The 13,043-nt window shown below is 62.2% G+C and overlaps 1 protein-coding gene across 1 annotated transcript in view; it reads left to right on the top strand.

Annotated features, from left to right (window-relative positions):
* The window catches only part of SYMPK (symplekin scaffold protein), a 33,083-nt gene that overhangs the window by 116 nt on the left and 19,924 nt on the right, over nucleotides 1-13,043 (top strand). The window contains exons 2-8 of the mRNA XM_080361721.1: nucleotides 1,004-1,120; nucleotides 3,393-3,458; nucleotides 4,418-4,471; nucleotides 5,495-5,568; nucleotides 6,097-6,223; nucleotides 9,072-9,321; nucleotides 11,231-11,401. Coding sequence (XP_080217847.1) covers nucleotides 1,013-1,120; nucleotides 3,393-3,458; nucleotides 4,418-4,471; nucleotides 5,495-5,568; nucleotides 6,097-6,223; nucleotides 9,072-9,321; nucleotides 11,231-11,401 — 850 coding nt within the window. The 5' untranslated portion in view covers nucleotides 1,004-1,012. The remainder of the gene's footprint in view (nucleotides 1-1,003; nucleotides 1,121-3,392; nucleotides 3,459-4,417; nucleotides 4,472-5,494; nucleotides 5,569-6,096; nucleotides 6,224-9,071; nucleotides 9,322-11,230; nucleotides 11,402-13,043) is intronic.

Genomic DNA, 13,043 nt, shown 5'->3' with positions numbered 1-13,043 from the left:
TCCGTAGGGCCCCGTTTCGTGTGTAGGAGCCGGGGCAATGGGGCTCTATAGGGAGTGGAGGCCCTGTGGGGGTGTAGGCGCCTATAGGTGAGTCGTGGAGGGGGGGACTAAGGGCTCTATAGGGCCCTGGGAAGTGTGTGGGGGGTGGGAAGGGTTGTAGGGCCCAGAGCTGGGTGGGAAATGGGGCTCTATAGGAGGAAGGAGCCCTATAGAGTGTCCAGGGGCCATATGGGGCACTGGGGGAAGCCCAGGCCCCTATAGAGAATCCAGGGACCATATGGGGCATGTCTGGGCCCTCTAGAGCATCCGGGGGACATATGGGGCATGTCTGGGCTCTATAGGGCATCCAGAAGCCATATGGAGCAGCCCAGGCCCCCTATAGAGCATCCAGAGGCCATATGGGGCTGCACAGGCCCCTATAGAGTGTGCGGCGTCCTTATGGGGCATGTCTGGACCCTATAGAGTGTCTGGGGTCCCTATGGCGCATCTGGGCCCCTATAGTGTGTGCGGGGTCCCTATGGCGCATCCGGGCCCCTATAGAGTGTGCAGGGTCCCTATGGGGCAGCCCAGGCCCCTGTAGAGCATCCAGTGTCCATATGGGGCATGTCTGGGCTCTATAGCGCATCCAGTGTCCATATGGGGCATGTCTGGACCCTATAGAGTGTCTGGGGTCCCTGTGGGGCATGTCTGGATCCTATAGACTGTCCGGGGGTCCCTATGGGGCAGCCGGGCCCCTATAGAGCATCCAGGAGCCATATGGGGCAGCCAGGCCCCTATAGCGCGTGTGGGGTCCCTATGGGGCAGCTGGGCCCCTATAGAGTGTGCGGGGTCCCTATGGGGCATGTCTGGACCCTATAGAGCATCCAGGAGCCATATGGGGCATGTCTGGATGGGGCATGTCTGGGCTCTATAGCGCATCCAGGGTCCCAATGGGGCATGTCTGGCCCCTATAGAGGGTCCGTGGCCCCTATAGACGGTGGGGTCCCCGTGGCCCGTCCCGCAGGTGCTGGCCATGGCGGCGCCGGGGGGGCCGGAGGGTCCCGCCCCCCGCATGAGCGTGGCCTCGCAGTTCTTCAGCCAGGACGAGAGCGGCAGCGACGGGCTCAGCACCTCGGAGAGGGTGCGGGATCCGCTGGGATCCGCTGGGATCCGCTGGGGGGATCTGCTGGGGGAACCAGGATCGGAGGGGGGGGGGATCCGCTGGGGGAACTGGGATTGGGGGGGCAGGGGGGGTCCACTGGGGGATCCAGTGGGGGGATCGGGGGGGATCCACTGGGGGGATCTGCTGGGGGGGGGCAGGTGTGTGTGTATCTGCTGGGGGGATCCACTGAGGGAACTGGAAGCTGGGGGCGGGGGGGTCCACTGGGGGATCCACTGGGAGAACGGGGATGGGGGGAGGAATCTGCTGGGGGATCCACTGGGGGGGATCTGCTGGGGGAACGAGGGGGGGGAGGGGGTGTATCTGCTGGGGGGATCCACTGGGGGATGGGGGGGGGGGGGGGGAATCCACTGGGGGAACCGGGGTGGGGGGTGGGGTGGATCTGCTGGGAGGATCCACTGGGAGAACCACTAGGGGGATCCACTGGGGGGATCTGATGGGGGCGGGGGGGGGGGTAATCTCCTGGGGGGATCCACTGGGGGATCCACCGGGGGAACTGGGAGCTGGGGGGGGGGGGGGGTCAGCTGGGGGAATCCACTGGGGGAACCGGGATTGGGAGGGGGAGGGGGGGGGGGGGATCTGCTGGTGGGATCCACTGGGGGAACTGGGATCTGCTGGAAGGATCCACTGGGGGAACCGGGATTGGGGGGGTGTCTACTGGGGGGAGTGGATCTGCTGGGGGAACCAGGTTCCACTGGGGAGGGGGGGGGGGGGGGGGGAGGGGCGTGCGGGGGGCGGGATCCACTAAGGGATCTGCTAGGGGGATCCACGGGGCGGAGGGGGGGTGGGGTGGGTGGGTGGGGTGGGATCCACTGGGGAGGTGGATCTGCTGAGGGAACCAGGATCCGCTGGGGGAACCAGGATCTGGGGGGTTGGGTTGGGGGAGATCTGCTGAGGGGATCCGCTGGGGGAATTGGGGGGGGTGGATCTGCTGGGGGACCCAGGATCCACTGGGGGGGTGGGTGTGGGTGTGTGTGTTGGGATCCACTAGGGGATCCACTGGGGGAACTGGGGGCGGTGGATCTGCTGGGGGAACCAGGATCCTTCAGGGGGATCCCCTGGTGGGGGGTCCACTGGGGGAATTGGGGTCGAGGTTTGGGGTAGGAGAGATCTGCTGGGGGGATCTGCTGGGGGAACTGGGGGGGGGGGTGTGGATCTGCTGGGGGAACCAGGATCCGCTGGGGGAACCAGGATCTGGGGGGGATCTGCTGGGGGGATCCGTTGGGGGAACCAGGATCTGGGGTGTTGGGTTGGGGGAGATCTGCTGGGGGGATCCGCTGGGGGAATTGGGCGGGGTGGATCTGCTGGGGGAACCAGGATCCGCTGGGGGAACGAGGATCTGGGAGGGGATCTGCTGAGGGGGATCCACTGCGGGAACTGGGGGGGGATCTGCTGGGGGAACCAGGATCCGCGGGGGGGTGGGGGGATGGGGGTGTTGGTGTCGGGATCCACTAGGGGATCTGCTGGGGGAACTGGGGGGGTTGGATCTGCTGGGGGAACCAGGATCCGCTGGGGGATTGGGATCCACTAGGGGATCTGCTGGGGGTGGGGGGTCCACTGGGGAGATCCACTGGGGGAACCGGGATCTGGGGGATTGGGGTGGGGGAGATCTGCTGGGGGGATCCACTGGGGGAACCAGCATCTGAGGGGGTGGGGTGGGGGAGATCTGCTGGAGGGATCTGCTGGGGGAACTGGGGGGGTGGGTCTGCTGGGGGAACCAGCTTCCACTGGGGGGATTGGGATCCACTAGGGGATCTGCTGGAGGGATCCGGTGGGGGAACTGGGAGCGGGGGGATGTCCACTGGAGGATCCACTGGGGGAACCGGGATTGGGGGGAGGGGGGGTGTAAATCCACGGGGGGGGGATCCACTGGCGGGGGGGGAAGATCTGCTGGGGGGATCCACTGGGGGAACTGGGATCTGCTGGGGGGAACTGCTGGGGGAACTGGGATCGGGGAGAGGGGGCATATCTGCTGGGGGGGAACCAGGATCTGAGGGGGGATCTGCCGGGGGGATCCGGTGGGGGAACTGGGGGGGGGGGGGGGAATGAGTTGGGAAAATGGGTTGGGAATCAGGATCCACCCCACCCCGGGATCTGGTGACATTGGGCCCCCCCCCCCCCCGGTGTGTTGACATTGGGGATCTCCCATGTGGTGTCATTGGGATCCCCGGGATCTGGTGACATTGGGGATCCCCCGGGATCTGGTGACATTGGGGATCCCCGTGTCCCGCAGGTGGTGGAGCTGCTGAACCAGGCGGCGCTGATCGGCACCGACACCAAGATCAGCCTCCTCAAGCAGGTTGGGGGGGTCCCCCTGTCCCCCCATGTCCGTCTGTCCGTCCCCCCGTGTCCGTGTGTCCATGTGTCCATCCCCACGGGTCCGTGTGTCCGTCCCCAGTGGTTCCGTGTGTCCATCTCTCCATCCCCCCAATGTCCATGTGTCCATCCCCAGTGGGTCCATGTGTCCGTGTGTCCGTCCCCAACGGGTCTGTGTGTCCGTCTGTCCATCCCCAGCGGGTCTGTGTGTCCATCTGTCTGGCCCCCGTGGGTCCGTGTGTCCATCCCACTGTCCCCAATGGGTCCGTGTGTCCGTCCATCCGTCCCCCACGGGTCTGTGTGTCCGTCCCCAGCGGGTCCGTGTGTCCGTCCCCCACGGGTTCGTGTGTCCATCCCCTGCGGGTCCGTGTGTCCGTCCATCCGTCCTCCGTGGGTCCGTGTGTCTGTCCCCAGTAGGTCCATGTGTCCGTTTGTCCGTCCCCCTGCAGGTCCGTGTGTCTGTCCCCCGTGGGTCTATGTGTCCGTCCCCCTGTCCCCAGCGGGTCCATGTGTCCGTGTGTCCGTCCCCAGCAGGTCCATGTGTCCGTCCCCAGCGGGTCCATGTGTCCGTTTGTCCATCCCCCATGGGTCCGTGTGCCCGTCTGTCCATCCCCCGCGGGTCCATGTGTCCGTCCCCCGCAGGTCCGTGTGTCCGTCCCCCTGTCCCCCACGAGTCCGTGTGTCCGTTCCCCGTGGATCCGTGTGTCCGTCCCCCTGTCCCCCCACGGGTCCGTGTGTCCGTTCCCCGCGGATCCGTGTGTCCGTCCGTCCGTCCCCAGCGGGTCCGTGTGTCCGTCCGTCCGTCCCCCGTGGGTCCATGTGTCTGTCCCCACGGGTCCGTGTGTCCATCCACCACGGGTCCGTGTGTCCATCCCCAGCGAGTCTGTGCATCCCCCGTGGGTCCGTGTGTCCATCCCCACGGGTCCGTGTGTCCGTCCGCAGGTGCAGGAGCTGATTATCAACAAGGACCCCACGCTGCTGGACAACTTCTTGGATGTGAGGGGGGGGACACACGGATTTGGGGGTGCAGGGTGGATTTGGGGGGGGCTGGATGGATTTGGGGGTGCAGGATGGATTTGGGGGGGCTGGGATGGGTTGGGGGGACCTGAGATTACTTTGGGGGTGCAGGATGGACCTGGGGGGGGGGGTCGATGGATTTGGGGGGGCTGGAATGGATTATGGGGGGGTTGGGATGGACTTAGGGGTGCAGGATGGACCTGGGGGGGCACCCATGGATCTGGGGGGACACCCATAGATCTGGGGGGGCACCCATGGATCTGGGGGGGCACCCATTGATCTGGGGGGCACCCATGGATCTGAGGGGGCTGGGATGGATTTGGGGGTGCAGGATGGATCTGGGGGGGCACCCATGGATCTGGAGGGGCTGGGATGGACTTAGGGGTGCAGGATGGATCTGGGGGTGCACCCATGGACCTGGGGGGGCACCCATAGATCTGGGGGGGCTGGGATGGACTTAGGGGTGCAGGATGGACCTGGGGGGGGCACCCATGGACCTGGGGGTGCACCCATGGATCTGGGGGTGCACCCATGGATCTGAGGGGGGCTGGGATGGACTTAGGGGTGCAGGATGGATCTGGGGGTGCACCCATGGACCTGGGGGTGCACCCATGGATTTGGGGGGGGCACCCGTGGATCTGGGGGGGGCTGGGATGGACTTAGGGGTGCAGGATGGATCTGGGGGGGCACCCATAGATCTGGGGGGGCTGGGATGGACTTAGGGGTGCAGGATGGATCTGGGGGGGCACCCATAGACCTGGGGGTGCACCCATGGATTTGGGGGGGGCACCCATAGATCTGGGGGGCACCCGTGGATCTGGGGGGGGCTGGGATGGATTTAGGGGTGCAGAATAGGCCTGGGGGGCACCCATGGATCTGAGGGGGCTGGGATGGACTTAGGGGTGCAGAATGGACCTGGGGGTGCACCCATGGATCTGGGGGTGCCCACCCTGTCTCCCCATTGTTCTGACCCCCCCCATATTTGTGTGTCCCCCCCCCCAGGAGATCATCGCCTTCCAGGCCGATAAATCCATTGAAGTGCGCAAGTTTGTGGTCGGCTTCATCGAGGAGGCCTGGTGAGGGGGGGGCACCCATGGGTGGGGGGGCACCCATGGGTGGGGGGGGCAGCACCCATGGGTGCTCTTTGGGGGGGGTCCAAAGGGATGTCACCCTATTGAGAGGTGAAGATGTGCTGAGCACCCTTTGCTTTGAGTGATGGGGGAGCGGGTTTGTGACCCCCATACATACTAATTCACACCCCCACCCACCCATGGGTGCTCCCCCCCCCACCCATGGGTGCTCCCCCCCACCCATGGGTGCTCTTTGGGGGGGGGTCCAAAGGGATATGCTGAGCACCCTTTGCTTTGGGTGATGGGGGAGCGGGTTTGTGACCCCCATACACACTAATTCACACCTCCCCCCACCCATGGGTGCTCCCCCCCCCACCCATGGGTGCTCTTTGTGGGGAGTCCAAAGGGATGTGCTGAGCACCCTTTGCTTTGGGTGATGGGGGAGCAGGTTTGTGACCCCCATACACACTAATTCACACCCCCACCCACCCATGGGTGCTCCCCCCCCCACCCATGGGTGCCCCCCACCCATAGCAAGCGGGACATCGAGCTGCTGCTCAAGCTCATCGCCAACCTGAACATGCTGCTCAAGGACGAGAACGTCAACGTGGTCAAGAAAGCCATTCTGACCATGACCCAGCTCTACAAGGTGGCCCTGCAGGTGAGGGGGGGGCACCCATGGGTGCTGCGGGACCCTTGGGTGCTGGGGGGGGGGCTGGGGGGGGCACCCATGGGGGATGGGATGGGGTTAATTGCTCAGCTCCCATGGTGGGTGGGCAAGGGGAAGGTCATCGGTGGGATGAGGGAGGGGTGGTGGGGGCACCCATGGGTGCTGTGGGGGTGTCACCTATAGGTGATGGGGGGGGGTCACGCTTGGGTGCTGAGGGTGTCATCCATGGGTGCTGGGGGTGTCACCCATAGGTGCTGTGGGGGTTCTTGGGGTGTCACCCTTGGGTGCTGGAGGTGTCACCCATAGGTGCTATGGGGATGTTGGTGTCACCCATAGGTGCTGGGGGTGTCACCCATAGGTGCTATGGGGATGCTGGGGGTGTCACCCATAGGTACTATGGGGGTGCTGGGGGTGTCACCCATGGGTGCTGGGGGTGTCACCCATAGGTGCTATGGGGATGCTGGGGGTGTCACCCATAGGTGCTGGAGGTGTCACCCATAGGTGCTGGGGGTGTCACCCATAGGTGCTATGGAGGTGTTGGGGGTGTCAACCATGGGTGCTGGGGATGTCACCCATGGGTATTGGTGTCACCCATAGGTGCTGGGGGTGTCACCCATAGGTGCTATGGGGGTGCTGGGGGTGTCACCCATGGGTATTGGTGTCACCCTTGGGTGCTGAGGGTGTCACCCATGGGTGCTATGGGGATGTTGGTGTCACCCATAGGTGCTGGGGGTGTCACCCATAGGTGCTATGGGGGTGCTGGGGGTGTCACCCATGGGTATTGGTGTCACCCATGGGTGCTAGTGGTGTCACCCATAGGTGCTATGGGGGTGCTGGGGGTGTCACCCATAGGTACTATGGGGGTGCTGGGGGTGTCACCCTTGGGTGCTGGGGGTGTCACCCATAGGTGCTATGGGGGTGCTGGGGGTGTCACCCATAGGTACTATGGGGGTGCTGGGGGTGTTACCCATGGGTGCTGGGGGTGTCACCCATGGGTGCTATGAGGGTGCTGGGGGTGTTACCCTTGGGTACTGGAGGTGTCTCCCATGGGTGCTGCCTCAGTATTAACCCCTTGCCCCCCACAGTTGATGGTCAAGTTCGAGGTCACCAACGACCTGGTGTCACCCTTGACTTCTGGGGGTGTCACCCTTGTGTTCTGGGGCTGTCACCTTTGGATTATGGGGGTGTCACCCATGGGTGCTGGCTCAGTATTAACCCTTCACCCCCCACAGTGGATGGTCAAGTCCAAGGTCATCAGCGAGCTGCAGGAGGCCTATTGGGAGTCACCTATGGGTGCTGAGTAGCCCATAGGTGCTCTGGAGGTGTCACCCATAGGTGCTATGAGGGTGTCACCCTTGGGTTCTGGGGGTGTCACCCATAGGTGCTATGGAGGTGTTGGGGGTGTCACCCATAGGTGCTGTGGGGGTGCTGGAGGTGTTGCTCTTGGGTACTGAGAGTGTCACCCATAGGTGCTATGGAGGTGCTGGGGGTGTCACTCATAGGTGCTATGGGGATGTTGGTGTCACCCATAGGTGCTATGGGGGTGTTGGGGGTGTCACCCATGGGTGCTGGGGTGTCATCCATAGGTGCTTTGGGGATGTTGGGGGTGTCACCCGTAGGTGCTATGGAGGTGCTGGGGGTGTCACCTATGGGTGCTGGCTCAGTATTAACCCCTTGCTCCCCACACTTGATGGTCAAGTTCAAGGTCACCAGTGACCTGGGGGAGGCATGTTGGGGGTCACCCATAGATGTTGGTGTCACCCATGGGTATTGGTGTCACCCTTGTGTTCTGGGGCTGTCACCTTTGGATTATGGGGGTGTCACCCATGGGTGCTGGCTCAGTATTAACCCTTCACCCCCCGCAGTGGATGGTCAAGTCCAAGGTCATCAGCGAGCTGCAGGAGGCCTGTTGGGAGTCACCTATGGGTGCTGGGTAGCCCATAGGTGCTCTGGGGGTGTCACCCATAGGTGCTATGGAGGTGCTGGAGGTGTCACCCATGGGTGCTGGGGGTGTCACCTATAGGTGCTATGGCGGTGCTGGGGGTGTCACCCATGGGTGCTGGGGATGTCACCTATAGGTGCTATGGAGGTGCTATGAAGGTGCTGGGGGTCTCACCTATGGGTATTGGTGTCACCCTTGGGTGCTGGGGATGTCACCCATGGGTGCTATGGGGATGTTGGTGTCACCCATAGGTGCTGGGGGTGTCACCCATGGGTGCTATGGGGGTGCTGGGGGTGTCACCCATGGGTGCTGGGGGTGTCACCCATAGGTGCTGTGGAGGTGTTGGGGGTGTCACCCATAGGTGCTATGGAGGTGCTGGGGGTGTCACCCATGGGTGCTGGGGGTGTCACCCATAGGTGCTATGGGGGTGCTGGGGGTGTCACCCATGGGTATTAGTGTCACCCTTGGGTGCTGGGGGTGTCACCCATGGGTGCTATGGGGGTGCTGGGGGTGTCACCCATGGGTGCTGGGGGTGTCACCCGTAGGTGCTGGGGGTGTCACCCATGGGTGCTGCCTCAGTATGAACCCCTTGCCCCCCACACTTGATGGTCAAGTTCAAGGTCACCAGCGACCTGGTGTCACCCTTGTGTTCTGGGGCTGTCACCCCTGGGTGCTGGGGGTGTCACCCATGGGTGCTGGCTCAGTATTAACCCCTTACCCTTCACACTTGATGGTCAAGTTCAAGGTCACCAGCGACCTGCAGGAGGCTTGTTGGGGGTCCTGGGGGTATCACCCATGGGTATTGGTGTCACCCTTGTGTTCTGGGGCTGTCACCTTTGGATTATGGGGGTGTCACCCATGGGTGCTGGCTCAGTATTAACCCTTCACCCCCCGCAGTGGATGGTCAAGTCCAAGGTCATCAGCGAGCTGCAGGAGGCGTGTTGGGAGCTGGTGACGACCATGGCCAACGACATCATCCTGCTGCTGGACTCGGACAACGACGGCGTGCGCACCCACGCCATCAAGTTCGTGGAGGGGCTCATCGTCACCCTGTCCCCCCGCGTCCCCGACTCCGACGTCCCCAAGCGCCACGAGGGCGACATCAGCCTGGAGCGGATCCCCAAGGATCACCCCTACATCAAATACAGTGAGAGCGGGGAGCAGGGGGTCCATGTGGGGTTGGGGGGTTGCCTATGGGATTGGGGGTCGCCTATGGGGTTGGGGGTCCATGTGGGATTGGGGGTCATCTATGGGATTGGAGGTCTATGTGGGGTTGGGGGTCACCTATGGGGTTGGGGGTCATCTATGGGATTGGAGGTCTGTGTGGGGTTGGGGGTCACCTATGGGATTGGGGGTTCATGTGGGGTTGGGGGTCACCTATGGGATTGGGGGTCATCTATGGGATTGGAGGTCTATGTGGGGTTGGGGGTCACCTATGGGGTTGGGGGTCATCTATGGGATTGGAGGTCTATGTGGGGTTGGGGGTCACCTATGGGATTGGGGGTCGCCTTTGGAGTTGGGGGTCACCTATGGGATTGGGGGTTCATGTGGGATTGGGGGTCACCTATAGGATTGGGGGGTCCATGTGGGGTTGGGGGTCGCCTATGGGGTTGGGGGTCCATGTGGGGTTGGGGGTCCATATGGGATTGGGGGTCCTTGTGGGGTTGGGGGTCCATATGGGATTGGGGGTCCTTGTGGGATTGGGGGTCCATGGGGGATTGGGGGTCACCTATGGGATTGGGGGTCTATGTGGGGTTGGGGGTCATCTATGGGATTGGGGGTCTATGTGGGGTTGGGGGTCACCTATGGGATTGGTGGGTCCATGTGGGGTTGGGGGGTCGCCTATGGGGTTGGGGGTCGCCTATAGGGTTGGGGTGCCGCCTATGGGGTTGGGGTGCCGCCTATGGGGTTGGGGGTCGCCTATGGGGTTGGGGGTCACCTATGGGATTGGGGGTCCATGTGGGGTTGGGGGTCGCCTATGGGGTTGGTGGGTCCATGTGGGGTTGGGGGTCACCTATGGGATTGAGGGTCCATGTGGGATTGGGGGTCACCTTGGTCACCCCCATTTCACCGATGTGTCCCCCCATGTCCCCCCATTTCCCCCTTGTGTCCCCTCCATGTCCCCCATGTGTCCCCCCATGTGTCCCCTCTATGTCCCCCCCATGTCCCCTCTATGTCCCCCCATGTGTCCCCCCCATGTGTCCCCACCATGTCCCCCATGTGTCCCCACCATATGTCCCCTCTGTGTCCCCCCCATTTCCCCTCTGTATCCCCCCATGTGTCCCCTCTATGTCCCCCCCATGTCCCCTCTGTGTCTCCCCATGTCCCCCCATGTCCCCCCATGTCCCCCCCATGTCCCCCCATGTCCCCCCGTGTCCCCCTGTGTCCTCCCATGTCTCCCCCCATGTCCCCCCATTTCCCCCATGTCCCCCCCATTTCCCCCATGTGTCCCCCATGTCCCCACCATGTGTCCCCTCTGTGTCCCCACTATTCCCCCATGTGTCCCCCCATGTGTCCCCTCTATGTCCCCCCTATGTCCCCCATGTGTCCCCTCTGTATTCCCCTCCATGTCCCCCCCATGTCCCCTCTATGTCCCCCCATGTGTCCCCCCATGTGTCCCCCATTCCCCTATGTATCCCCTCTGTATCCCCCCATGTGTCCCCCCCATGTCCCCCATGTGTCCCCCCCATGTCCCCTCTGTATCCCACCCATGTCCCCCATGTCCCCCCACCATATGTCCCCTCTGTGTCCCCACTATTCCCCCATGTGTCCCCCCATGTGTCCCCCTATGTCCCCCATGTGTCCCCTCTATGTCCCCGCCATGTCCGCCCATTCCCCCCATGTCCCCCCATGTCCCCCCGTGTCCCCCCCTTGTCCCCACGTCCCCGCCATGTCCCCTCTGTGTCCCCACTATTCCCCCTATGTGTCCCCCCATGTGTCCCCCCATGTCCCCCATATGTCCCCCCATGTTCCCCCCATTTCCCCCCCATGCCCCCTCCCTTGTCCCCATGTCCCTCCCTTGTCTCCACGTCCCCCCCTTGTCCCCACGTCCCCAGACGTGCTGTGGGAGGAGGGGAAGGCGGCGCTGGAGCAGCTGCTCAAGTTCATGGTGCACCCGGCCATCTCCAGCATCAACCTGACGGCGGCGCTGGGCTCGCTGGCCTCCATCGCCCGCCAGCGGCCCATGTTCATGGCCGAGGTCATCCAGGCCTACGAGACCCTCCACGGTGAGTGCCACCCCCGCTGGCCACAAAGTGTCCCCACGTGTCCATAACAGTGTCCCCAGGTGTCCCTTACACTTCCCCCCCAATGCTTTTGGCCAACCTGCCCAAAGTCTCATCTTGAAGAACCTGGAACCTCCATCTGATGCCACCAACCCATGGTGTCCATTGACTATAGATGTCCATAAAGTGTCCCCAGGTGTCCATAACAGTGTCCCCAGGTGTCCCTTACACTTCCCCCCCAATGCTTTTGGCCAACCTGCCCAAAGTCTCATCTTGAAGAACCTGGAACCTCCATCTGATGCCACCAACCCATGGTGTCCCTTGACTGTAGATGTCCATAAAATGTCCCCAGGTGTCCATAGAAGTGTCCCCAGGTGTCCCTTACACTTCCCCCCCAATGCTTTTGGCCAACCTGCCCAAAGTCTCATCTTGAAGAACCTGGAACCTCCATCTGATGCCACCAACCCATGGTGTCCATTGACTATAGATGTCCATAAAGTGTCCCCAGGTGTCCATAATAGTGTCCCCAGGTGTCCATAACAGTGTCCCCAGGTGTCCCTTACACTTCCCCCCCAATGCTTTTGGCCAGCCTGCCCAAAGTCTCATCTTGAAGAACCTGGAACCTCCATCTGATGCCACCAACCCATGGTGTCCATTGACTATAGATGTCCATAAAATGTCCCCAGGTGTCCATAGAAGTGTCCCCAGGTGTCCCTTACACTTTCCCCCACAATGCTTTTGGCCAACCTGCCCAAGTTGCATCTTGAAGAACCTGGAACCTCCATCTGATGCCACCCAACCATGGTGTCCATTGACTCCAGGTGTCCATAAAGTGTCCCCAGGTGTCCATAAAGTGTCCCCACGTGTCCATAATAGTGTCCTCAGATGTCCCTTACACTTTCCCCCCCAATGCTTTTGGCCAACCTGCCCAAAGTCTCATCTTGAAGAACCTGGAACCTCCATCTGATGCCACCAAACCATGGTGTCCATTGACTATAGATGTCCATAAAGTGTCCCCAGGTGTCCATAATAGTGTCCCCAGGTGTCCCTTACACTGTCCCCCCCATGCTTTTGGCCAACTTGCCCAACTATTAGATGAGCAGCATCTTGACATCAGATGCCACCAACCCATGGTGTCCATTGACTGTAGATGTCCATAAAGTGTCCCCAGGTGTCCATAATAGTGTCCCCAGGTGTCCATAACAGTGTCCCCAGGTGTCCCTTACACTTCCCCCCCAATGCTTTTGGCCAACCTGCCCAAAGTCTCATCTTGAAGAACCTGGAACCTCCATCTGATGCCACCAACCCATGGTGTCCCTTGACTATAGATGTCCATAAAGTGTCCCCATGTGTCCATAATAGTGTCCCCAGGTGTCCCTTACACTGTCCCCCCCATGCTTTTGGCCAACTTGCCCAACTATTAGATGAGCAGCATCTTGACATCAGATGCCACCAACCCATGGTGTCCCTTGACTATAGATGTCCATAAAATGTCCCCAGGTGTCCATAGAAGTGTCCCCAGGTGTCCCTTACACTTTCCCCCCCAATGCTTTTGGCCAACCTGCCCAAGTTGCATCTTGAAGAACCTGGAACCTCCATCTGATGCCACCAAACTATGGTGTCCATTGACTATAAATGTCCATAA

Source organism: Nesoenas mayeri (genome assembly GCF_963082525.1).
Source record: "Nesoenas mayeri genome assembly, chromosome: 37".
Lineage (NCBI taxonomy): Eukaryota > Metazoa > Chordata > Aves > Columbiformes > Columbidae > Nesoenas > Nesoenas mayeri.
Note: the sequence above shows the minus strand (reverse complement) of the source record. Positions and strands in the feature narration are given on the sequence as shown.